The sequence below is a fragment of the Oncorhynchus mykiss genome, chromosome 26, assembly GCF_057628025.1.
Source record: "Oncorhynchus mykiss isolate SJ-2025 chromosome 26, ASM5762802v1, whole genome shotgun sequence".
In the NCBI taxonomy this organism is placed as follows: domain Eukaryota; kingdom Metazoa; phylum Chordata; class Actinopteri; order Salmoniformes; family Salmonidae; genus Oncorhynchus; species Oncorhynchus mykiss.
Window position 1 is genome coordinate 11,932,501 of NC_143047.1, and position 25,000 is coordinate 11,957,500.

Consider the following 25,000-nt stretch of genomic DNA (forward strand, 5'->3'; position numbering starts at 1 on the left):
CATGCTTTAAGATACATCGTTTGTGAATGCGAAAACTCATCCCTTATTAACCACTTTATATATCACCCTTTGTGTCCTATTTTCCTACCAACTTTAAGGACGCGCTTTTGACGAGCTCCCTCGTCACTAGTTTTGCCAGTTATACACCCACTTTCTTTAAGCTTTTAAACACAGAACAATGGCAAAAGCGCAAAGCTGTGCACGTTAATGCTTTTTGTAAATGGAAAAAAAAGAAAGGGAAGAAGAAAAGAGATAAGCGGAGCTTGTCTGCACTGCCCTCCCTTCCTCATCCCTCCATCTCTCTTCCCCTCTAAAAAAAAAAAAAAAAAAAAGCCAACCAAATCTCCCTCTCCATCGTCAAATCCAGGCTGATCTGTATGCCTCCGACGCTAACAGACAAACATCATATTCCGACTTCAGCCTCTAATTGACTGAACAAGGATTGGTCACACTTATAAGTAGCGTTCCATAATGGATTTCCATGTTTGTGCGGTTTTAACTGGCTGTGCAAATGGAAGGCAAAATGTGTCTTTATTACCAGAAAACAACAGCGCTCCTTTTCGGTAAAGATGGTATCAGCACCTCTCTGTTTGTTGCAAGGTCAACGAAGGCTGACAGATGACAAACGATCTCAAGATGGCCGCATCATCTGTCCTGTTATTGTTTTTGTTTTTTTTAAAGAAAGAATACGCCACATCTTTTTTTTTCCCTTCTCTTTTTTAAAAGTATTTCTCTCGTCATGTAAAATGAGGGGAGAGACTAAAATAGGCACCTGATTTTTCATGGCATGCGTGTTGTCATCTCTCCTCCAAGGCCTGGGAGAAAAACGGACGGAATCTTTCAAAATCTGCACTTCTCATATTTCTGTATCACGAGGACTTGGCAAGAGGCAGGGATTCAGTATTATAGACAAGCTGGTCATCAGATGGGAGTTGGGTTTTGATGTCTCTGTCTTTTCCCTCTCCCTCCTCTCATTTGCTTCCCGTCCAAGATGTGTCTCATTTTTCCTACTGGACAGCTACAACAGAATGCCCAAGAACTCTGTGTCCTTGAGGACAGGACAACTTTTCATTGTAATCATTTGATCGATTTTTTTTTGTTGTCTTCCTCTACGCTGTTATTGTTTTCTTTTTTGCCTTGTCTGCCTCATTATTTGCAATATGGATGAAAAATAAGTGAGAAAAAAATGCTGCTAAACTTCTACAGTGACGGCCACTTTGACAAAACACTCAGTTCATTTTTTAATTACCTGACTTTCTAATGTTGTTGTCATCTCCGAGACAATAGCCCTTTTCTCTGATGTCTTTATTATGTTCTCATTTGGATGGCTACACTCTGCAGGCAGTCCATGCATACTGCATCCCCCCCTCTCCTCCCCGTCACATCCTCCCACTGTACACTACCTCCCGTCCCTCCCCACACCCCCATACCTTGTTTTTTAGGATGTTTAATTGCATTAAGAGACGTATTGAGAGAACTAGACGAAGTGTCATCGCTTTTTAAAACACAATTAGGTAACACCTCGTCAGGGCTTCTGTCTGGCGTTGTTGACAGGCCCGTGAACAATCGTGGCGACATCGCCTGGCTTCTCCTGGCATCGTGCTCGTCAACAAGAGTGACAGCCGTTTCATGGAGAGAACCCTGCCGATCCCTGCCATGTCCCAAGCTCGTCAGCCAGTAATTTAAGCAAATCAATAAGCTGCAAGGTGTGGCGTGCAGGACGTAGGCAGACGAGGAGTAGTGGATTTCACTAGCGCTAATGAATCTGTTTCATGATCAACACCGTCCCCCCCCCCCCCTCCTCTTCCTCCTCTTCATCTGACAAAATGAAAAGCCTGCTCGTTAATTTGAAAAACAACATTCAGCAACTTTATCAAAAGTAGAGGAACACGGAGCTGTTGGGCAGCAGGCACGAGTTTTGTTTTGTCTTTCTCTTCTTTTCACATCTCTCTTTCTCTCTCTCTCTCTCTCTCTCTCTCTCTCTCTCTCTCTCTCTCGCTCTCTTTTTGTTGTTGTTGAAAGTGCGGCGCAGCATACCTGAGGTTTTAGACATGGATTCTATGTTCCAGACTGTTAGCTCGATACCATCATCACTGTCTCATCAGACGGTTTGATGGAAATGCGCGTGATGATGATGATGATGATGATGATGATGGTAATGATCATGATGACGATGAGACAGTGCAGACCCAGTGTTTTCGGGCTGCCCATCTGCCTGATTAAAAAGCTCATCCTTATCATAGGATTCACTTTTAACTGAAGTCGAGAGAGATTTTCCAAAATATAGACTCCAAACAATGTGGGGGAACTGCTATAATGTGGTTAGCGCTACACAATTGTGTCTAAATCATGCTCTGGATTCATTAAAATATGTCGTCATTAATGTCGTCACTTCCGTACTGGGCAGAGTTGGATTCAATGTTACAATTAAATGAATTGAACAAGGGCCATTGGCTTTGGCTGAATGCAGAGGTAGCAGTATTGGATATTACACCAAGGAGCTGACTCAGGAAGACAAAGTATACGAGGGGCAAAAGTAATGATCATATACAAATATCCATATGAGAGTGAGTCAATGTTTAAGAAGATGTATGGCTATTGATGTGTAAATAACAGTAGAGTCATGAAAAAAAAACATATATATTTTCTCACTTTGTGTCTGTAAAAAAAACACTCCATCGAATACACTCGGAGAGGCACCACAATCGAGCTCAGGGTAAGATAAAACAGGACCTATTTGTATGCCTTGTGAACAAAACTTTGAATAAATATATAATCAGTTAGAAGTAAAGCATTATCTGGCATGGCCTTCCTTCTCGAGGAAAATAACATTTGACAGTGCAACTCCCTGATGAAAAAATTGTGAAAAAGTTCTGACTTCAAAACTGTTTACTCCCCATGTTTTTTAATTTGTCTGGGCATATGCAATATATTTGCATTTCAAATACCTGTATTGGAAGCAGGTGGTTTAAATGCCAAGAAGCGAATTGATGACAATCAACCATGAACATCAGGGGAACTCTTCTTGCGGGCTGACATTAAAACTAAACGAACAGCAGCTAAATAAACACATACAAAAATAACTCCAGCCTCCACCCTACCTCATTCTCTCTCTCTCTCTCTCTCTCTCTCTCTCTCTCTCTCTCTCTCTCTCTTTCTCGCTCTCTCTCCACCCTCTCCTCGCTCGCTCTTATTTTAATATTCCTGTACATTTGAATAGTGCATGTAGAGCAGGACACACAGCCGTGTGTTTAAACAGACTGTGGCTCGGTGGTTTGAAAAAGAAAAAGTAGAAAATAACTCGGGTTTTGGACTGGGATGAATTCATTCAGTGCCAAACAGAGCCAAACCCTCTCCCCTCTCCCCATCCCCCCACCCCTCTCTCTTTTCCTCACGTCCATATTCATTTCTGGAATTTACAGTAAATCCAATAGCTGTCAATCATGAATTAAAACTCCCAATTTTTACAACGGGAGGAAGCAGCTGCTTCAACATTTACAGCAAGACCACTCTAAAATATTAAAGGCATGTCACCGCCACGGCAAGGTCCTACATCTGCAACCATCTGCGTTCTATTAAAACATTACACCAGAAACTCTGCTATTTCCCTGCTTTTAGATACACACAGGAAGGCAGAACTGACAGTAAAACCTTGACAGGATTTGTTTTTACTCACACCCGCTTCAAGATGTAAAAAAAAACGAAACCAACATTTTTTATAAAAATCAGCTAGCTAAAAGAAGGTCATGTTAAGTGGCCCAGACGGTATGCTGATGGATCTCAACAAGACTAGAGTCTCTTTAGTGACTTTTGTTCCCGACATTCAGATTGGATTTGATTTCCTTCTTTCCCATCGTTTTCTGATGTGGTCACACGGGGGTGTGGAGTCACAGAGGACTCTGAAGTGATGCGGTGACATTTGAGGCCGTGGTGCCCTGTAAGGACGGAGAGAACACAGAGTGCGTGGCTTCTGAAAGGGCTGCTGAACTATTCCGTTACAGTCGAGTGGGGGAGAATTATGGTCGGTGTCAAAGGTAAACAATTACAACGTGGTGAGTCACTTTTTCGAGTAAGCGCAAAAGGGAGATCATTTCTCCATCTTAATAGGTCATTTCCGTTTGTCTTCTGAGTGCTATTTCACATGTTGCCTTAATCAGGGTGGTCCTTTTAAAACGAGGGCAGAGACATTTTGCTCAAATAAAATGATGTACGGATTGGATTTTGAAGACTTCCTTGCACTTTTCTCTTCCTCTCCAGGTCAGTCTTCTCAGCGAAGCTGTTGTCCACTTCGGCACATTGTTTTAGTCCCTGTTTTCCAAATGACGGTGTTGGTTGGATCTGCTGAAAGATGTTCCTTCCATCAGGGGGTTGTGATGTCATTGACAGTGTGTGATTCATTAGGATATCAGTGTACTGCGAGTGACAGAAAGACTCTGATTAACAAGCTCTCTGTTTTTCTCTCTCTCTCTCTCTCTCTCTCTCTCTCTCTCTCTCTCTCTCTCTCTCTCTCTCTCTCTCTCTCTTTATTTATTTTTAAATTGAGAACCCCCGTTGCTCCAAACGACATTTCTCTCTCCCCTTCTCCGTGTCTCTCCCTCCCTCTTTCCTCCTCTCGTCCTGTCGAAGATGACGGGAGTCACAGGTGTGTGGCAATAATTACACATACACTCAGAAAAATAATGTCATTTCCCTCCATTTAATAAGTTCCCCTGTAAAATGTGAGGGGAACGCATGAGGAGGGGATGCTTAAATCTTATCTGATACACCCTCCCTAACTTAATCATCTGGCTCTTAAGAGCAGGGCTCGGGCAGCTGAGGCTCCGTAATATGCATGCAATATGTGTGTAAAATGATATGCTTTAATTTTGAGCCCACTTTAAGCAGCAACACAACCTTGTTTCTAAGGGAGACATTTACAATAGGGGGGGGGGGGGGGAAGCTGTTAACTATTTCATTCCTGCCGTGACAAAGGACATCTGTTTTGTCTCACAGTTGTGCCGTATATTTCATATTTAGGTGAGCATTTCCTCATGGTCATGTCTGTGTTCTATGATTTGGTGTACATCACTGTACACTATTCTACGTTTGATTCGAATAATGTACCTCTTAGAAAAAGTAATTGCAGTCGGTATAGGCTTGATGTAGAATCATTACATGATTATAATCAACACAGTTATGATTATGGGTTTATTGTGATTTAAATACGTTTGAAAGATAGGGTACGGCTCTACAGGGTTGAGCAGAGGTGTCTTGGAGTAGCACCATCTAGTGTGTCAACAACAGGTGCTACCAGAGACCAAGAGGGAAGAGCGAGTGAGAGTGTGAGAGAGAGAGAGAGAAAGAGAGAGAGAGAGAGTGTAGATGGGAGGCAGTAGGGGCTTTGGGGGAGAGGAGGGGTGGGGGTGGGGGTGGGGGGGGTAAACTTCAAAAAGCCTCTGACTCAAGCTGCCGCTGGCCCTGACCACTCCACAGATGCTTTTGTTCATTTCTCTCGTTCTCTTCTCCCCCCTCCTCTCTTCCTTGTGTCTTTGGTGATACACTGGGAGCGAGGATATCAAAGTAGAGCTGTCTGTTAAGACTTCAAACCAGGCCCGTCCGTCAACCCCAATCATATCTGCGCCCGAAACGGAAGACTCCGACTCGAGTGGAATATTTGATCTGTCCTCTTCAGGAGGATCAACAGTCAGAAATGCCAGTGAGAGTTTAAGAGGGGGGAGGATGCGGGCGCTGGGGGTGTGGGGAGGGCAGCCATGAAAACACCCCACTTGACTTCAGAAAGGCCAGTCTGTGGACATAAAAGTCAGACATGTTCTCCTCAATACCGGAGATATATATTTAAAGGTCTGACACATGTAGCTTGTAGGATACGAGGCCCAGCAAAACCTTTTCTTTTTAGCATCTAGTCAGAGCCTGTTGAGAAAGGTCCTCGCTCTAAGTGTCATGCTTTTTCTCATTAAACGCAAAGCCAAATCCATATCTCTCTCTCTTTCTCTACCTCTCCCCCTCCTGCTCTCTTTCTCTATCTTCATCTGCATCTCTATCTGGATCTCAATATCCCTATCTCTTATCTATCTGCCGTACCTATCTTTCTTTCAGTCTATCTATCATCCAGTTATTTATAGACATTGATATGTGTTTCCAGGAGGGCGGTATAGTTAGCTCTTAAATCCCCTGTCTGTGAGATCAGACTACATAATTACCTATCGCATTAAGCCTTTTTATATCCAGGAGACTTAGGCCTCGCTCTTCCTCACATAGGGCAGCGCTGTAGCAGCTGGTGGCATTAGTGGTACAGAGTAGGCCCAGGGGCGGCATGGCTTGACGGGGACTAACGGACAGTGGTGCCCCCCTGGGGCCTTTTTTTTTTGGGGGGGGGGACATCTGGTTTGGTTGGGTTCGACCGTGTCGATCCATTGAGACGGACTCCTGTCTTCATGATGTGCCCTCACCACCGGTCAATCAGTCGGCATCGTCCTTCCAAGACGAAGCACAACCAGGCCACATCCGTCTCCTCATAACCCTATCCCCGGCCCTCGCGGCTGTCGCGGATACACCCCTCAAATCCTCTTGTGGGCACGTGTCATGCTGCAAGAAGAGACGCAAGGGGCTTATATCTTTCCTATGACTAGTCAGTCGATTATACATTAAGCCCTGGTGAACGCGGCGTTAGTGTATCCAGCAGCTATCTAATCGGTGGCGTCCGGGTCTGCTGGACTTTCCACGTGTTCCAGGAAGAGCCAGATTACATGCACACGCAGTGGTCTGACGGTGGTCAATGCTCATCACGCCACACTATATATACTGTAAGTCCCTCTCTCCTCATCCCTAATGATATGACGTAATTAGAGCAACTGATTTATATGGTAATCGGAGGCATGGCAACTCACAGAGCTGCTTATGAGCACACCGTCACCCTTCACCCGCGCAGGCCACCGTGTACCGGTGTCAGCAGCACACCGTCACCCTTCACCGGCGCAGGCCACCGTGTACCGGTGTCAGCAGCACACCGTCACCCTTCACCCGCGCAGGCCACCATGTACCGGTGTCAGCAGCACACCATCACCCTTCACCGGCGCAGGCCACCGTGTACCGGTGTCAGCAGCACACCGTCACCCTTCACCGGCGCAGGCCACCATGTACCGGTGTCAGCAGCACACCGTCACCCTTCACCCGCGCAGGCCACCGTGTACCGGTGTCAGCAGCACACCGTCGCCCTTCACCGGCGCAGGCCACCGTGTACCGGTGTCAGCAGCACACCGTCACCCTTCACCCGCGCAGGCCACCGTGTACCGGTGTCAGCAGCACACCGTCACCCTTCACCCGCGCAGGCCACCGTGTACCGGTGTCAGCAGCACACCGTCACCCTTCACCCGCGCAGGCCACCGTGTACCGGTGTCAGCAGCACACCGTCACCCTTCACCCGCGCAGGCCACCGTGTACCGGTGTCAGCAGCACACTGTCGCCCTTCACCCGCGCAGGCCACCGTGTACCGGTGTCAGCAGCACACCGTCACCCTTCACCCGCGCAGGCCACCGTGTACCGGTGTCAGCAGCACACCGTCACCCTTCACCCACGCAGGCCACCGTGTACCGGTGTCAGCAGCACACTGTCGCTGTGTTACTACAGGTCCAGTCGCTGTGGTCTTTCAGCGGTTCTCATGACAAGCCCCGTAAAAGGACTGTAAAGTCAATGCAGTTGTTTCAGAGGAGGCCTGAAATAATGTGATATATATGTCCACAGCCTTGGATAGGATAGGGGAAGACATATACACACGTACACTCACATATAATCCAGACACGCGTAGCATCAGCTGGACCACAGTGTTCTCTAACAGGACCAGTTATTCACGTGCACAAGGGAAGGGAATCTCAAAATATAGACATCTTTAGCCCCTACAGTTTCTCTTTTCTTTCTCCACTCTGCAACTCGTCAATTACGGAGACAAGAAGGAGTGGATTTGGGGATGTTGCTGTTTAAGGGTGGGAGGTTGTAGGGGCGCGCGGATGCGGTTGAAAATTGCTCTGCATCTGCTGCTGCGCCCCATGAAAGTGAAGAATATACTGAATCTGATTTCCTGACGTGCTCCGGCAAGCCAGCCCCTTAGGAACTGTCTCCAGGGATTGTTATTATTGAAAAGGAAGGTGTATTCGGTGTGTATGTGTGGATAGATGTTCACGTGTGTGGGGTCATTGTAGTAGCGTTCAACGTGAACAGATAATCAAATGAATACGTTTCAATAGCACACAGATTTGGTGAGGGGGCGGGCGAGGGGAGTCGGGGGGGGGGGGGGCTCGTTTTAGTAACAGATGTCCACGCAGTGGCTGGTAGGACAGCACTTCACCATCAACACGTGTTAAGTGACAGTGACGGACAGCAGGCAGTCTATTTAATAATTCACTATATTTTAATATTTTCCTCTCTCTCTCTCTGTCTGTTTTTACACTGACGGCAAAATCCAATTCCGCGTCAAGGTTATGATTACAAAAGTCTGCATTAAATATGCCATCTTTGGGAGGGAAAATACTGACATAGATTGTGGCTTTTGTTTGTCTGTTAATTTCTTTAGTATGCGTGTCTATATGTTGATCCTGTATCTGGGTTGAGTAATTAACACGGTGATCTACTTACACACAAACACACAGAGATACTGTACCATACCACTTATATATACCAATGGATTTTCAGGCCCGTGCCACCACATTCCCAAGTGTTTTTCTATCAGTTTCTTTTTTTTGGAGGGGGGGGGGGGGTTACTGTAATCAGATGACTAAAAAGGCAAAAGACAAGATGGTAGAGTAGACACAGATCTTCACATTTCCCCAGCACAACGATTCGGGTAACTGAGCCTCAACTGACCAGAAATGATTTGCCTCTGTCTGTTAGACACGTAATGGAGTCATTTAACTAGTCAAATTAGGAGCTGCAGAGATGCCGCATGCTTCATTACTGGCTTCCAATGGGCACCATTTTACATTTACGTCAGGAATCATTTCAGGGCAAATTAATGCTTTTATTGTCTTTGTGAAAATACACCCAGATGCACCCAGGCTCGCCACATCTAAAAGATCAGCGCCACCTAGAGGTCAGAGAGGGAACTCCAACCCAGCAGAGTGGTTAGGTTAGGTGGGTGTCATGTTTAGATGACAGTCAGTCAGTCCATTCTTAGATCCAAACTCTAAATCAGAAGCATGTGATGGAGGATGTAGGATGTGTCCACCAGCGTGGGAGATCAAACTCTGAGTCTGTGAGCGACAGTGCTGAGGGCTCTGGCACCTGTCAGCAGGAGTCTTTGACACGTCTTGTCTACAGACAAGAAGCAGGCTCCGTCCAGAACACAGTCTAACCACGTTTTGGGTTTCTGCACTATTTGTATTGGGCATGTGGTGAAGGTTACCACACGATCAGTTCTTTCCATCCAAATCATTATTTAATTCAACTCTGGATTTGATTAAATCCTCAGAGAAGTTTTGAGTTCTTTAACACGTACAGGATGCACCTCAGTTGATAGACTGTTGTGGTGTTCCAGCAGTGAGTTCTACCAGTGTCCATTAAGAGAAATTAGATGTGGAAGTACATGAGGAAGCTGTCGGTTGCTGATTTATATGTCCTGTTGAAATCCCATTAAGAGAAATCACTAAAAAAATCTACATGTCTTTAATAAGATTTTTAAATGTGTTTTTATTTCGATCAAACTCAGTTTAAACGTCTGCTTGTTGCCTCATCTAAGCGCTCTCTTGGCCCATTGTTCTCTACCGCTTTTATGTTATGATAGATTGGAGCCATATTGTATTATGATGATTGACAGGCAAGGATGTTTGTGTGTGTGTTTGTGTTTGTATGTCTTTTTGACTATACACACACCGCCCTAGCCCCCCCCCCACCCCCCCCCGCCCCTTTCCAGACCCTGTTGTGTGCTTGACATTCTATCGATATCGTTACACCCAAAAGCTGGACTGTTTGATCCTGTGTTTGACTGGCACGCTTTGAGCTAGAGAGGCTGTGTTTGCTCACTGCCACAGAGCCATGTTTCTCTCGCCACTGGTTAACGGCGTCCACCCGACCACCCAAAGTTCACTCCTGTCTCTCTGCGATAACCCACAGTCTAACCAGACAGTCCGCCTGCTCAGTTTCATACGTTGATATAAAAGCATGTCCTGCAAAACAGATAAGAGAACATGATGTGATACTGGGGGGGGTTGGGGGGGGGAATAACCTAAACTTAGAGTTACTCCATGGATTCACTGATCTCTCTACGGGTCCCGATTCCCGTCAGTCGAACAGTCACCCCCTCCTCTCTTTATCTCCTTTGTCCACAAAGAAAGGAGAAGAGACACATTCTCAATCTTCTGTTGCAGTATTGTTTTTATGCTGGCTGTTCTATATTGATCCTGAGTGTGGCTGGTTATCTTTGCATGGTGGGCAGTTATGGATGAATACACAAAGCCTTTCATTTGGACAAGGGATCATTGTGCCGTCATCCTCCCACGCCTGGAGAGAAGCGAGAAGGGGGTGAACGGCATCCATCGAGGTGCCTTACCGTCATCCGAGGGCACCACGTTAGTATGAAAGAAGTATCGGAGCATAGTTGCTTGAATACAGCACTTAAAATGCCTATACTGGACCTTGATCTCAACATATTTGGTACATTCATTATGGATGGATATGATCAGGTTTTTTGCTGGTACGGTTCAGCTGGTAGGGTTAGTTCAAAAGTGTGTTTCTGGCGGTCACTCCCATAGTTCCAGAAGGTGCTCCGCAGGACTTCACCAGGCTCAGAATTCCGGGAGAACTGCCTAGGGGTTCCGTTTGACCTCGTGAGTTAAAAGGAAGCAGCATGAGATTAAGAGAGAGAGAGAGAGAAAAAGAGAGAGATACAGACAGAGGGAGAACCATAGAGAGAGCGGAAAGGCAGAGAAATCAGGGAGAGAGGGCTTGTGATCAAGAGAGTAAGGGGAGGGGGGTTTTAACGTCCTCCGCTCTGACAGTTGTGTGGAGTGACATCTTGAGGGTTCCTGTCCCATCCACTTCAGGCCACTCATAGGCTGGCCTGTACAGCCCACTGTTTCCCACAGCCCCCTGCACCAGAGGCTCATAATTACTCTTAAGAAGGTAATAGTGTAAAATGAATGCAGTGCTCTTTCCCCGAGGGGAACAAAGGAGCCTTATTATACAACCTCGTCAGCTCTCCTGTGTGTCTCAGCGCTGTACAATCACTGTTTTCAGCAGGATAACCAGCATGTGGTAAACGGCGAGAGAGAGAGAGAGAAAACGACAAAGGAAAAGTGGTTGTCTCAGCCATCAAACGGCAGTCTCTAAGTGTAACTTCTGCTCTTAATTTGTTCAAAAAAAAAAAGATGTCTTCTCTGTTCTCAGTTCTTAGCAGTTTGTTTCATTTATTTGAGGTGTAGAAACACACAACACACACGCAGGCGTGCGCACACACAGACTCGCCGCTAAGTCGAGAGACGTCTTCTTATTGGGGAATCTATCAATAAATCAATGTGACTTTAAACACATTTCCCCCGTGACATCACTGAACTGATAAGACCTGAACTAATCTCTGTTGAGGCTGTCGGAGTGCTTTGAACAAAATCTAGTTTGCATCTCTCAGCAAGGTTATTTGTCAATGACTTATAATCCCAGGTACATTTCCCGGGTTTTATATTAGAAACGGGTAAATGGTTCTCATGTCTGATGTTTCTCAGCCTTGGGAAAGAAAGAGAAGGCTAAGGAACAAAAAGGAATGTTATGGATTTTGCTGTCAAAACAATGAGAGGAGTGAGTGATCAAAATAGAATGGTTTCTGTATTACCTTTAGACTTGTTTCTGCATTACCATCCTGGAAATGAGTCAACTACTGGTAATGTTGATCATATTTTAAAGTAATGAAATGTTCACCTTAGAAACTAAGGAACACATTTTTTTTTTGTTGAGCTGTCGTATATGGTTGAATCAACGTTGAGTCCGAGTCATTTCGATGAAATTACGTTGACCCGACGTGGAATAGACGTTGAACTGAAGTCTGCGCCCAGTGGGTCCTTTCTCATCCTTATCTCAGTCATGTTGTCTACCTGTACCGTAAGACACTGTCCACACCAGACAGAGCGTCATGCCCAGAGCAAGTGTTCCTCTTGAGGGTGTCACTACCTTGTCTCGTCCCTCCAAGGGCACGGTACTAGCCAAGAGCAGGAACAATCATCACCAGGGCTTTACCTACTTGGTAATTTATGAGGGCTCAATTAGAAGAGCACACAAAGTAATGATTTTGAAAAGCGCCTCGTCCGTGTTGTGAAATTTGATGTTCTGCCTTCTGCTTATTAGAACTGCTACCCCAGATTCATAAACAGTGTTTGGAGATAAATAATTGATATTACACATTATCGCTCCAGAGCGAAAGATACATTTTTTTTTTTTTTTGCCATTGTGAGTTTACGTAGGGGGGGAATTTCACTACAGAGCCTATTACCCCCCCCCCCCCCCCCCCCACAACCTCCTCTGAAAAAAAGGAGAGAACTTTAACAGGACGCGTCCCCTTGTGCAACGTTCCTCAGTGATCCCATCTTTACACGCCAAAATCTCTCTTTGATTTGCCTTCGCTCTCCGAATCTGTTTCCCTCTTCGCACAGAACCTCACGGAAAACTTTTGCCATATCTGTCATCTCAAAACGGAGTCTTGGTCTCAGATGAACAGTTTTGATCTTTCTCGACTGTTTACGGCCGCGTCAAGTGGGGGGGGGAAAAAGACTTGCCGTAAGTGCTTACACCAGCACTAAATAGTTTGACATCTTGCTCTCTAACAACGTCTTTAAAGTAAATAAAAAACTAAACAACGGCCTAGCCTGCAATTAAACTGTAGATCTGAATATGACATGTTTGTACCGGAGTGATTTCTCTTTGCCCTTTTCCCGCATCGTTTTTGAAGGGATTCTGTGTGTGTGTGATGTTGTAAGGGCTGTGTCAGATCACAAGGGGACTGGGTTGAGATGTGGCCAGGGCTGATAGCCTCTGGTCACGGTTGCCTTAAGCCCTCCATTCTCACTGAGTGCTCAAGGCTAGACAGGGGCGTTCATCCACCGCTGGCCGAGGACTTCATCCACCTTGAAGAGGCTGCCTTTCACACAGCCTCCACAACGCTCTGCTACACACGCACTTTGAGAGCTCAGTAAATATGTGATACAATTCCACCTCCGTTCTCCCACACTGAGGTCCCATGTTACAGTCTGACTGAGCGGGGTCGTAGGAAGCATCCTAGTGGGAGGAGCTGGTCTAATCATGAAGAGCAGCAGGGTGTCACTGCTTAAGGCCTGGGGTTGGAGATACTGTACTTTAGCAGAGGCTAAGGTTTCGCCATGCAGACACAGGAAGTAAGACCAAACAGTCTACTAGTGAATAGCTTCAGATGGTGTGAAACTCAATGCCCAATGTAGATGTATAGGGAAAGGGGGATACCTAGCCATTTGTACAACTGAATGCATCTTCCGCATTTAACCCAACCCCTCTGAATCAGAGAGGTGCATGGGGCTGCCTTAATCGACATCCACGTCTTCAGCGACCGGGGGAAAAGTGGGTTGCCTTGTTCAGGGGCAGAACGCTAGATTTTTACCTTGTCAGCTCGGGGATTCGATCCAGCAACCTTTCGGTTACTGACCCAGCGCTCTAACCACTAGGCTCCCAGGTTAGCCTTTAGGGGTATTAGACTATAATTCTCCTGAAATTGAATTGGACTTCACCATAGCAATAATAATCTGTAGTTGGTCTTGCGTAAGGTAAAAACAGTGATCCCCCCCCCCCCCCATTTAAAGAAGCTGTAGAACTAACAACCTGTGTATACGAAACGTAGTTGCAGAAGAAGAGCTTCTGTTTTTTTCACTGTCTCTGTTACTGGAGCTGAAACAGTGAGCCTCTCGGAAGTGCTGGCTGACCATTGCAGGGTAAGAGAGGGAGGGAGAGAAAGACTGAGCCGGAGAAATGGGGGGCGGGGGGGGGTGGTCCTGGAAGGTTTCGTATATCATAATTATCCCGTTAAGCAACGGAGGGGTTCCCTCGGGAATTATTCTTAAATGGAGGATTTGCAACGAGAATGGGTCAGAAATGCATCCAGCAAGCAGGAAATCCTGTTTTCATTTACATAATCATATCACCACTTCTCTTTGGTCCCTTCTTAAAGGCGGATGCTAATTCACAGCCCAGCTTTTGTAGGTTTAAAGCTGTTGTTCTTATTCCCTCCAATACGTGTCCCCTTACTGCCAGAGCTTCTCTAAGTCTATTACTCACTTTTTTGACCTCTGACTCTAAACATCTTCTTTGAGCGTGGAGTTGGCCCTTTTGGCTCTTCTTCCTCGGGCACATATGTGAAAAACAGAAACAGAAATAAAAGTTGATTCATGAATAGCGCTGTCTTAATTGAGACCCAGTAAGAGTAAGTAGCAGATGTTATACCGGGAACTGTTGAATCATCAGAGACCAGAGGAAGTCTGCAAAATCATATTTAAAAAAAAAGCCAGGTGCTTGTGATTTTCCATTGCAGCACACTGTGGCGATGTGGGAGGGAAAAGGAGGAGGAGGATAGGAGAGGGATATTCATCCGGAAAGATCTACAGAGAGAGTAATAGTGCAAACGCACTGTAGCATTCAGAGACATTTCTGGTGTCACCCTACTGTTTGATCTTGCCCATAAACTCTCTTTGTCCTTACTACGATTATTCACTGTAGAGCTTGTCTGAAAACACGTATTTCTGGATCATTGTTTCGACACACTAATGCTGTTGGTACTTTAACAATCACGAGTGTATCCAAGGTTTACGATGAACACAGAGAAAGTGAAGTGTTCCCTGTCTGCATCTCCCTGCTCGTCTGAATCCTTATCACTGAGCACGTCCCAGGTCTCCAGCTCTCTCTTGCCTTCTTTTCTTATTTTAAACTCCTGTCCCTGATCCATTAGGAACCCATCTTATATTGCTGTGTGATTCCTGCCCTGGGAAGCGCCGGGTTTCAGCGGCAGACAGGAACCTGTGATGGCTGTGCCCTCTGTCTGTACTAGTGGAGTAGGGAACCTGTGATGGCTGTGCCCTCTGTCTGTACTAGTGGAGTAGGGAACCTGTGATGGCTGTGCTCTCTGTCTGTACTAGTGGAGTAGGGAACCTGTGATGGCTCTGCTCTCTGTCTGTACTAGCGGAGTATGGAACCTGTGATGGCTGTGCCCTCTGTCTGTACTAGTGGAGTAGGGAACCTGTGATGGCTGTGCCCTCTGTCTGTACTAGTGGAGTAGGGAACCTGTGACGGCTGTGCCCTCTGTATGTACTAGTAGAGTAGGGAACCTGTGATGGCTGTGCTCTCTGTCTGTACTAGTGGAGTAGGGAACCTGTGATGGCTGTGCTCTCTGTCTGTACTAGTGGAGTAGGGAACCTGTGATGGCTGTGCTCTCTGTCTGTACTAGTGGAGTAGGGAACCTGTGATGGCTGTGCTCTCTGTCTGTACTAGTGGAGTAGGGAATCTGTGATGGCTGTGCCCTCTGTCTGTACTAGTAGAGTAGGGAACCTGTGATGTCTGTGCTCTCTGTCTGTACTAGTGGAGTAGGGAACCTGTGATGGCTGTGCTCTCTGTCTGTACTAGTGGAGTAGGGAACCTGTGATGTCTGTGCCCTCTGTATGTACTAGTAGAGTAGGGAACCTGTGATGGCTGTGCTCTCTGTCTGTACTAGTGGAGTAGGGAACCTGTGATGGCTGTGCTCTCTGTCTGTACTAGTGGAGTAGGGAACCTGTGATGTCTGTGCCCTCTGTCTGTACTAGTGGAGTAGGGAACCTGTGATGGCTGTGCTCTCTGTCTGTACTAGTGGAGTAGGGAACCTGTGATGGCTGTGCTCTCTGTCTGTACTAGTGGAGTAGGGAACCTGTGATGGCTGTGCTCTCTGTCTGTACTAGCGGAGTAGGGAACCTGTGATGGCTGTGCTCTCTGTCTGTACTAGTGGAGTAGGGAACCTGTGATGGCTGTGCCCTCTGTCTGTACTAGTGGAGTAGGGAACCTGTGATGGCTGTGCTCTCTGTCTGTACTAGTGGAGTAGGGAACCTGTGATGGCTGTGCTCTCTGTCTGTACTAGTGGAGTAGGGAACCTGTGATGGCTGTGCTCTCTGTCTGTACTAGTGGAGTAGGGAACCTGTGATGGCTGTGCCCTCTGTCTGTACTAGTGGAGTAGGGAACCTGTGATGTCTGTGCTCTCTGTCTGTACTAGTGGAGTAGAGAACCTGTGATGGCTGTGCCCTCTGTCTGTACTAGTGGAGTAGGGAACCTGTGATGGCTGTGCCCGTACTAGTGGAGTAGGGAACCTGTGATGTCTGTGCTCTCTGTCTGTACTAGTGGAGTAGGGAACCTGTGATGGCTGTGCTCTCTGTCTGTACTAGCGGAGTATGGAACCTGTGATGGCTGTGCTCTCTGTCTGTACTAGTGGAGTAGGGAACCTGTGATGGCTGTGCCCGTACTAGTGGAGTAGGGAACCTGTGATGGCTGTGCCCTCTGTCTGTACTAGTAGAGTAGGGAACCTGTGATGGCTGTGCTCTCTGTCTGTACTAGTAGAGTAGGGAACCTGTGATGGCTGTGCTCTCTGTCTGTACTAGTGGAGTATGGAACCTGTGATGGCTGTGCTCTCTGTCTGTACTAGTGGAGTAGGGAACCTGTGATAGCTGTGCTCTCTGTCTGTACTAGTGGAGTATGGAACCTGTGATGGCTGTGCTCTCTGTCTGTACTAGTGGAGTAGGGAACCTGTGATGGCTGTGCTCTCTGTCTGTACTAGTGGAGTAGGGAACCTGTGATGGCTGTGCTCTCTGTCTGTACTAGTGGAGTAGGGAACCTGTGATGGCTGTGCTCTCTGTCTGTACTAGTGGAGTAGGGAACCTGTGATGGCTGTGCTCTCTGTCTGTACTAGTGGAGTAGGGAACCTGTGATGGCTGTGCTCTCTGTCTGTACTAGTGGAGTAGGGAACCTGTGATGGCTGTGCTCTCTGTCTGTACTAGTGGAGTAGGGAACCTGTGATGGCTCTGCTCTCTGTCTGTACTAGTGGAGTAGGGAACCTGTGATGGCTGTGCTCTCTGTCTGTACTAGTGGAGTAGGGAACCTGTGAGGAGGTGCGTGGTGACAGGCCCACTGTGGAGGATTAAAGGCCCACTCTGTCTCTCTCTCTCTCTCTCTCTCTCTTCTCATCTCTCTCTCGTTCTCTCTGTCCTCATCTCTCTCTCTCTCTCTCTCTCTCTGTCCTCATCTCTTTCTCTCTCTCTCTCTCTCTCTCTCTCGCTCCCTTTCTCTCTCTCGCTCTCTCTCTCACTGTCTTTCGCTACCCCCCCCCCCGTTTCTCTGAAGTGACAGACAGTGAGTGTCATTCTCGTCACTCAGAGGGGACCTCGTCCCAGGCTGACTGAGTCGCTTCAGCGTTCTTCTCCATTCCCACCGCAGCGCAACGCCACACAAAATTAGTAACCAGATATGGCAGTGGCGCGATGCTAGTGCGAATAATACCACACACTCGAGGGAGCCCAGAGCTGTGAGATTAGCACAGACAATTAATACAAGACATGCCTGCGAGAGGGCCTCTGAATATCTTTATGTTGTTTAAGCCACTACGACTCGAAAACTGAAACTGTCCCTGTGTGTCAGTATTCGAGGGAGTGTGTGCGCGTTCATGTCTGTGTGTGTGTGTGTGTTGCGGAATTGAAACCTTAATTTTGACAGGTGTTTTGATGTCATCTTTCTTTTTTTACAGCCCCGAAGTCGTGTACTGTACAGTAGCTTGTCACAGACATACTTGTCCATTGAAAGTCACTGACAACGGTAATGGTAACATTCCTGGCCTGTAATCCATGTGTAAGTGAAGGAAGGAAGTGTGTGCGGTCTATGTAAGCACAGCTAGGCCCTCCCTGCGTACAGGCTTGATAGAATAAAAAGCATGCTTCATACTCAAATGAGGCCTGATGAGCACAGATGACCTCACCTCTTCCTGTTGCCAAACAAAAGCTTCATTTTTATAACAGAGACGGGGGGGAAATGTGGAGTACAGAAGATCCCTGGCTCGTCCCACCATCCAGAATGTGCCCTCTACAAAGACAACAAAAAACTTTTATCGACAGCCTTTGTTTGACCTTGTTAGCGCCAGCGCATTTGGGTAATCTGTGCTTAATTATTTTTTTCCCTCTCTTCTACATAATACTACAACTTGTGCTCAAACCACAAGCATTTAAGACGTGGCAATTTTTTTTTTCTTTTTTTTTTTGCACATTCCAATGCCATTATGTTACATTGTTGCCGAATAAAGGCTGGTATTATGCTCCCGCGGTAAAGGGCAGAAGTGGACGGAGTTTTTATCTGCTGAACGAATCAATCAGGATTATGTCAGCTGAAAAGAATCACAGACAGCAGTCGCCAGTGTGTGTGTGTGTATTTGAAATTTTGCTTATTTAAAGGGGAGCTATTTGTTGGTCGTGAATACATGGGGGTGACTGAGACGTCATTTCTCGGTACAGAGAGGATCTCTTCTATTTATTTTATCCTCTGTGGGAGGATTGGAAGGGCGCTCATTATCATTTCAGCAGAAATGATTAGGAGATCAAATAGAGATCGAATGCCATTTCCTTCCATTAATGCGGGGGGTTTAGTGCGTCTGTCATGGCATGGCTGTCCGGCTGCCTGTGGGAAAAAGACAGAGGGAAGAATGGACGAGAGGATTAAGAGGGGACCGGGGCTTGGCAAGGGAGTGCAGGGCTATTCATTAGCAGGGCCCAAAGAGAGGCACACTGACATGCAGAGAGAGAGAGAGGGAGAGGGAGAGAGAGAGAGAGGGAGAGGGAGAGGGATGAGCCTTGAGCAGTAGCTCTACCACACAAAATGGAGGGTAAAGGCAAAAAACAGTGATCACACGGTCAAGTTTGCCCTCCACATTGTGCAAACCTACTCATGCAACACTTTGTCCTGCTTTGAGACTCACACGCGTTAGGGTGAGGGTCCTGCCCTCTGGGGCCACATTCAAACAACCCTCCTTAATGTTGGGCCTAACAGGCTGCTAATGCCTTGCCAGTCACACAACCAACCCTCAAGTCACGACTATGACATAAAAAAAAAAGAAGTGACATTTGTTTTGTCAACTTAGGCTCAAAATGTGACTGAATGTTAGAATCGGGAGTTGGGAGTAACGCTCTCGGTGTTCTGCGATCTGTGAGTTCAAATCCCTCCATTTAGCGCTCTGGCTCAGAGGGTTATTTTCCTCATCAGGAGCACTAAAACCCTTGCATACTTCTTCCGTCTGAATAGCCATTTTCTCTGTATTGTATTTATGTATTGAAAAAAAAGGTAATAGATCAAGCACATTCCATTATTCTCTTATAAGATCATTAGCAAATATAATTAGATATGAAAGAAAGTAATTTGGAAAAGAGGGGGAAAAAACGCTATCAGGCAAAGAAGACAGATTGTTGCATCAGAGTGTTTGGGCTTAAATTGCTCAGCGGAGGTATTATCTATCCAACCATCTTCTTCTCAGAAATAGTCACTGGGAGAGGGAGGGAACTCACTCCAGCCCACTGTTTCTCAGCCAAGACCTAGCTTTTTCCTGTACACCCATGTCTCATACAATACCTACGGGTAAAGGAGGAATAAATCAAATAAATAACATCTAAAACAACAATACCTACATTGTGCAGTGCCATTCTTTAAAAAAATACAACATCAGACAGAGCGGAATAGGCCCCTTCCCTCCTGCATATATGGATTCTCCTTTTGTACTTTTGTCTTACCTAAAAAAGGAAACACAAATCTTCTTCCTTGATGCAGTATAGCTGGGAACCAATTCATTGTGCCACTACCACATGTAGGAGTTTGTCACTGTTTCAACACGGTAGTGTGCTTTCTAATGGGGATCTGAGCAGAAACAGCCATAAACACAAAATCCTCTCTCACCGCAAATGTGCTGTTTTCTTCTTTAGTGGTGCTTTAAGGGACGGGGGTGGATGTGGATTCCTCTAGTCTTTTTGAATCGCAGCAAATGGTATTCATAAACATCCTGTATTCATTAAAACCTTCTAAAAATATGATTTGGGTGCACTTCCTCGTGCTCAAGCGGTGGTGTGTGCTGTTCATATTTACATATTTATAAATACTGGGCTGTACAATGAGGCCTACCTTTGCCAAAAACAACACTTTTCTACTGTCGCCGGATGCCTGGGAGAGAACAAAGGCCTCAGAGGCACCTTCAATGGCAGTACTCTATGTAACTGACTGCTTGCCAGCCTGCAGCAGGCTCAAATGTACATAGGGCGTCAGTCACCTCCGTGGCACTTATGTTACAGCTAAACTCAAGTCTCATGCAGTCAAACCCACATCATTAGAGGACTAGCACGCAATCTACAATACGTGGAGGCTAGGGTTATCTGGGGGGAATTACTTCTCCTGCTTTAGTTTTGGCCTCATCAGAATTACAAATATTCATTTCCAACCTTTACATAGAAATAACAAATACAGAGCTAAACACAATGTAAAATAGAAGCATTTATACTGTTTTCCATAGTAACTGATTAGCTTAGTCTTATGTAGTGAGGTGAGAGACTATGCTTAGAGACCCCCACTCGAACACTAGTATTTCCCAAGGCAGTTTACAACACATGCTCTCAGTCTTGTGTTAGGCCATTGTTCTTGTCCTTGTCCGTCCACCTATTCATTTATGCATTCTGTTTGGCATGACACATGTATTAACACAGGGTGGATCCTGGAGCTATGTGTCCTCTTACCATATGCCTGGGTTTCTAGGGCCCTCTTCTCCAGTAAATGGCCATTCTGACTGTTATCTCACAGTTTACCAGTAGATGGCGTCCTCACCCTTTCAACATTTTCAAAAGTCCCATTGACTACGGAGCGTTTTTACAATTCATTGTAAAATATATACGTTCTCATACAAATAATGATCGAATCAGTTGTCGCAGATATAGAGAGTCTTGCTGACCTGATGCGGTTGTTTAAATTGTAGCGTTTACCCATCCCAATATTATTCTTTTTTGCATAATACATGTAAGGCTTTTCCTAATGGTAGGATTCCTTACATTCTAATGATAAAGTGTTGTAGACTACAGCATTAACCAGATAGTATTTGTTTAAACAGTATTGACCTGGTATGATAAGCAGTAGTTGTTTTTAAGATGACACACACAAGTGGAATGTCAACGAGGTCCTTGGGTTGGCTGGTGAGGTGCATCTGTTCTGCACCCGAATGGGAAATTAAAACTGAGAGGAAGTTATGAGGAATCCATAAAGTTGGCCTGGAAATCTCCCGCTCGCAATGGCAGTTGTTTGGGGAGAAGAAATGTCGTGCTTAAATAATAACATTCCAGGTGGCTTAGTTAATGAACAGTGAAAATCAAATATGGGGCTTAAGCTGTAACTCGTTACTGGAAGTTTTTTTTTTCAAGGGAAATCACGAGGAGAAGCCACCCTTGAGAGACCAGATACTTTTTATGCAAAGTAAAACATTTATTTGTTTATTAGGTGGACTACGACAACATATTTACTTTAGTGGGGGGGGGGGGGGGGGGACATTTAGTCTGACTCCTTATTGAATGGTTGACTAATGATAGATTGATGCGTGAAGCATAGATGTAGACATAGAATGGTATAAACCAACAGACTGTTCCGTCATATTGCCATGTAAAATGCACAGATGACATACGCAGGCTTAGTTTGCCATCTAGTGGTCAAAGTTGGCTCTGGCAGCATTTCCTTAGACTGCATCACACATACAGTACCATGCAGACGAGGCTGCAACATGATGGACAGAGCAGTGATGCTCTCTCTTTAAGAGAGTAAAGCTGTTGTGTGCAGCATGTCTTCAAAGCTAACTCCCGGCGATGATTGTTTTAATTTGTTGATGCGTCTGGCACAGGATGTTTCAAGTGTGAATTATGATCGCTAATAACTAGGGTTCTGGTTGTACGGCACACCCACATCTCCACATCTTCCGGCGTTAATACCAGATAAGCCCGGAGAGCTACTTTAATTATCTTTAGAATCTTCACCTGCCTTTTCTATACTGTTTGACATAGGAGTTTTAAGCGAACGTACACTGCATCTTGATTTGAGGGTGACGGTGTAACTGTGTGTTTAATACAGAAGAGAGTAGGTGTCAGCGATATTGTTCTTTGGGAAAACCAAAGGATGTTTTATCCGTTTTTAGTGTTCCGTTGCTCTGCACCGACTCTTCATTTCATTTTCGATATCTTCGCTGTGACAGCACAATCAAATAAACGCCTTTTCATTTCATTTAGTCCGTTTCGTGACGGCACTATAAAAGAACATGACATGGAAATGCATTCAGTAGATTTCATTGACAAATAAATTTCCCACAAAGTTGTCGAGGGAATGAAACTGTGAATGGAAACAGGGGTTGTATTATTTAGCGCTCACATTGTTTCAGAACTTCAAGATAAGAGTGTTCTAAACGTCCGGGATTCAAACTTGCATTCTAATTGCTTAACTTCCGTTCATGATCACCAAGTTATCACACTTATCTAGCAAACAAACTTGCTTGGAAAAAGTATGGAAATCCTTTTGCTGCTAGTGTCTCATACCATTTTTAGTCTGCAACCTTTGCTAAACACCTCACAACCTCACCCCTGAGTCCCTGTTAGAGGCCTAGCCTACATTTGAGCTAAGTTTAGAAATGTGACATTTAGTCATCGCAATGTTAGAAGTTTGTCAGCCGTGCATGTGTAATGCTAATGCTAATTGTTGGTTCCAGAACAGAATGTCAGTTTCTGTTTTGCTCCTACTTTTTTGATGTTTGTTACAGTAAGAGGCGGCCATTTTGTGTGTATAACTGCTATGCTATGTTTAGTGTCAGAATGGTTGTGTTGTGGCTGTGGTGGGGGCCGGGGCAGTCGTGTTAATCTGCGTTTGTTCTCTTAACTGTAGTTCATCTGTGGGTAGGAGAGGAGGAAGGCCATGGAGCCCTGGGCCCCGCGCTGACCCTCGACCCTAACCTCGCGCTGCCTAACCTAGCTGACACTGAGACGCACGACGCAGCCTCTCTTAACAGAGACTAACTCCCGCCCGAGCACCCGGCTGGAGCAAGGCAGGAACATGATGATGATGGTGATGATGAAGGAACACACTATATCAAAGACTTTATTTAAAACATGCTACCTTCAAACAAGAGAAGTCATTCAAAATGAACTATGAAGGAGTGTTTCTGCCCTGTGGGAGGATGGAGAGGAGACTGAGAGACATACCTGCTGAAATGACTTGTAGAGGCCGCTGGATGTGACAGACAGACAGTGACTTGAACCATTCTGTTTCCTGTCCTCTCATGGATGACTCCTCCCTCCATCTTCTGTCTTCTCCATGTCTCTCCTTTGATTTGATGTTTTTGATGAAACTACCTGCTAAATGACAGTACCTAACACGCCCCTACTATGACACATTCCTTGATCCAAGATGGCGTCCATCATTGTTGACAAAAAAAAAAAAAATGTGATAATATTCCGACTGAACTGTTGTGCTGACCCTGTGCTTCACCTGTACGACAGACTCTCTCTCTCTCTCCTATCAGACCCAGTACAAAGACAGCTATTCAATGACCCCTGGGTCACAGTAATGGTATTGTCCCTGGACTGTACCATTCCCACTCTTGTCCTGCTGGAGCTGTAGCTTTAATTCGCTCCTTTTGACCAGACCAACCATCTATGGAGACCAAGCACACTTATTGCCACGCACATTTTAGTTGCTGTTTTCTACCCTGTTTCAGGGCACAATGCTCTGTGTGTCAGAAACCAATTAACAGGGAGAAGAAAAAAAAAGAGGAAAAACTAGAAAGTAAACCCGAAGTATGACATACTCTGACAATCTTTTCCTGTGCTAGCTAACTAAGAGAGAGCGGTAGTATTCCGATATGATGGGGATGTTAGTAGATGTGACAACGAGAATCGAAAGCCTGCGCATTGTACAGTACAGTGTGATGACGGGCAGAGGACTGAGGATTCCTCACCCCACCCCTTCCCCGTAACGGAAACAGGACTGAAGTGAAGACTCTGCCCTAGCACGGTCCGCTCATGTCTTTTCTCGCTCTATATGACAGAGCCTGTAGATGCTCAGAACTACATGTAAAAAAAAAAGAGAGAAATAGCAACAAATGAAAGTGTTGTTTGTGAAGAGCAAAAAGTGTTGACGTGACAGTAATAACTAGTTTACACGCCCTTGTCCTGTAGATAAACATAGAGCTTGAAGGGAAGTTATCAAACACGAAAAACGGGATTGTATTTTTCCATCCCTTTTCATCTCTCTTATTGACTTCAAGGACTATAGTGTTTGCAAGTGTTCGTAAGATACTGCCACCAATCAATGTTGCAAAGTGTTACTGACTACTGAAACGGTTTGTTGTATTTACTTTGAAAAAGAAGAAAAAACTGGAAAAACAAATATTGTCTTAGATACAGTCATCCGTTGTTGCATCGACAAAGCTCGTTGTTTTAGATGGTAGGCCTTAGGGTTGAGCTTCTTTTTTTTTTGTTCAAGTACTGTACTTTTTGCCTTCTACGTTCTAACGACAAAAAGAAAAAGATTGACAATCTACTCATGTGCTCCAAACATATGCCCATATATACATAATACATTATGCATAGAAGGATTTTTTTTGTGTTTTTTTTTTTTATTTTTTTAAGTTCTTTGCACTGTGATAGTATTATAAATCAAATCTATACAGTACAAAACTAGCTAACTAACTACAATGAAGGTGTGTATCTGTGTGTCCCTTGACATTGTGAAATGTTTCTATGTCCTCTTGTGAACCCTGAGAATTCTAAATGCGGTATGTACAGTGCGAATATATACAGTACATTTTCAGTTTGAAGGACGACAGTACATGGCTTTGACAAAATGCTATCATAGTGCCAACCCAAGGCATGCAAGTCACTTGTGTGGTCATCATTTACATACTGTTTGTTACTAAAGCAGAGTGATGATCAATGATCAAATTCCACAT

General features: G+C 45.4%; 1 protein-coding gene across 6 annotated transcripts in view; it reads left to right on the forward strand.

Moving 5' to 3' along the window:
* LOC110506377 (zinc finger protein 536) overlaps positions 1-25,000 on the forward strand; it is a 203,120-nt gene that overhangs the window by 155,496 nt on the left and 22,624 nt on the right. For 3 of the 6 annotated variants that reach the window (XM_090222132.1, XM_090222130.1, XM_090222129.1), the window contains exon 7: positions 22,936-25,000. This exon is cut by the window's right edge and continues 445 nt beyond it. The exons of the other annotated variants lie outside the window; for them this stretch is intronic. In XM_090222132.1, the coding sequence (XP_090078258.1) occupies positions 22,936-23,066 (131 nt within the window). In that variant the 3' untranslated portion in view covers positions 23,067-25,000. The remainder of the gene's footprint in view (positions 1-22,935) is intronic. 6 annotated transcript variants of the gene reach the window in all.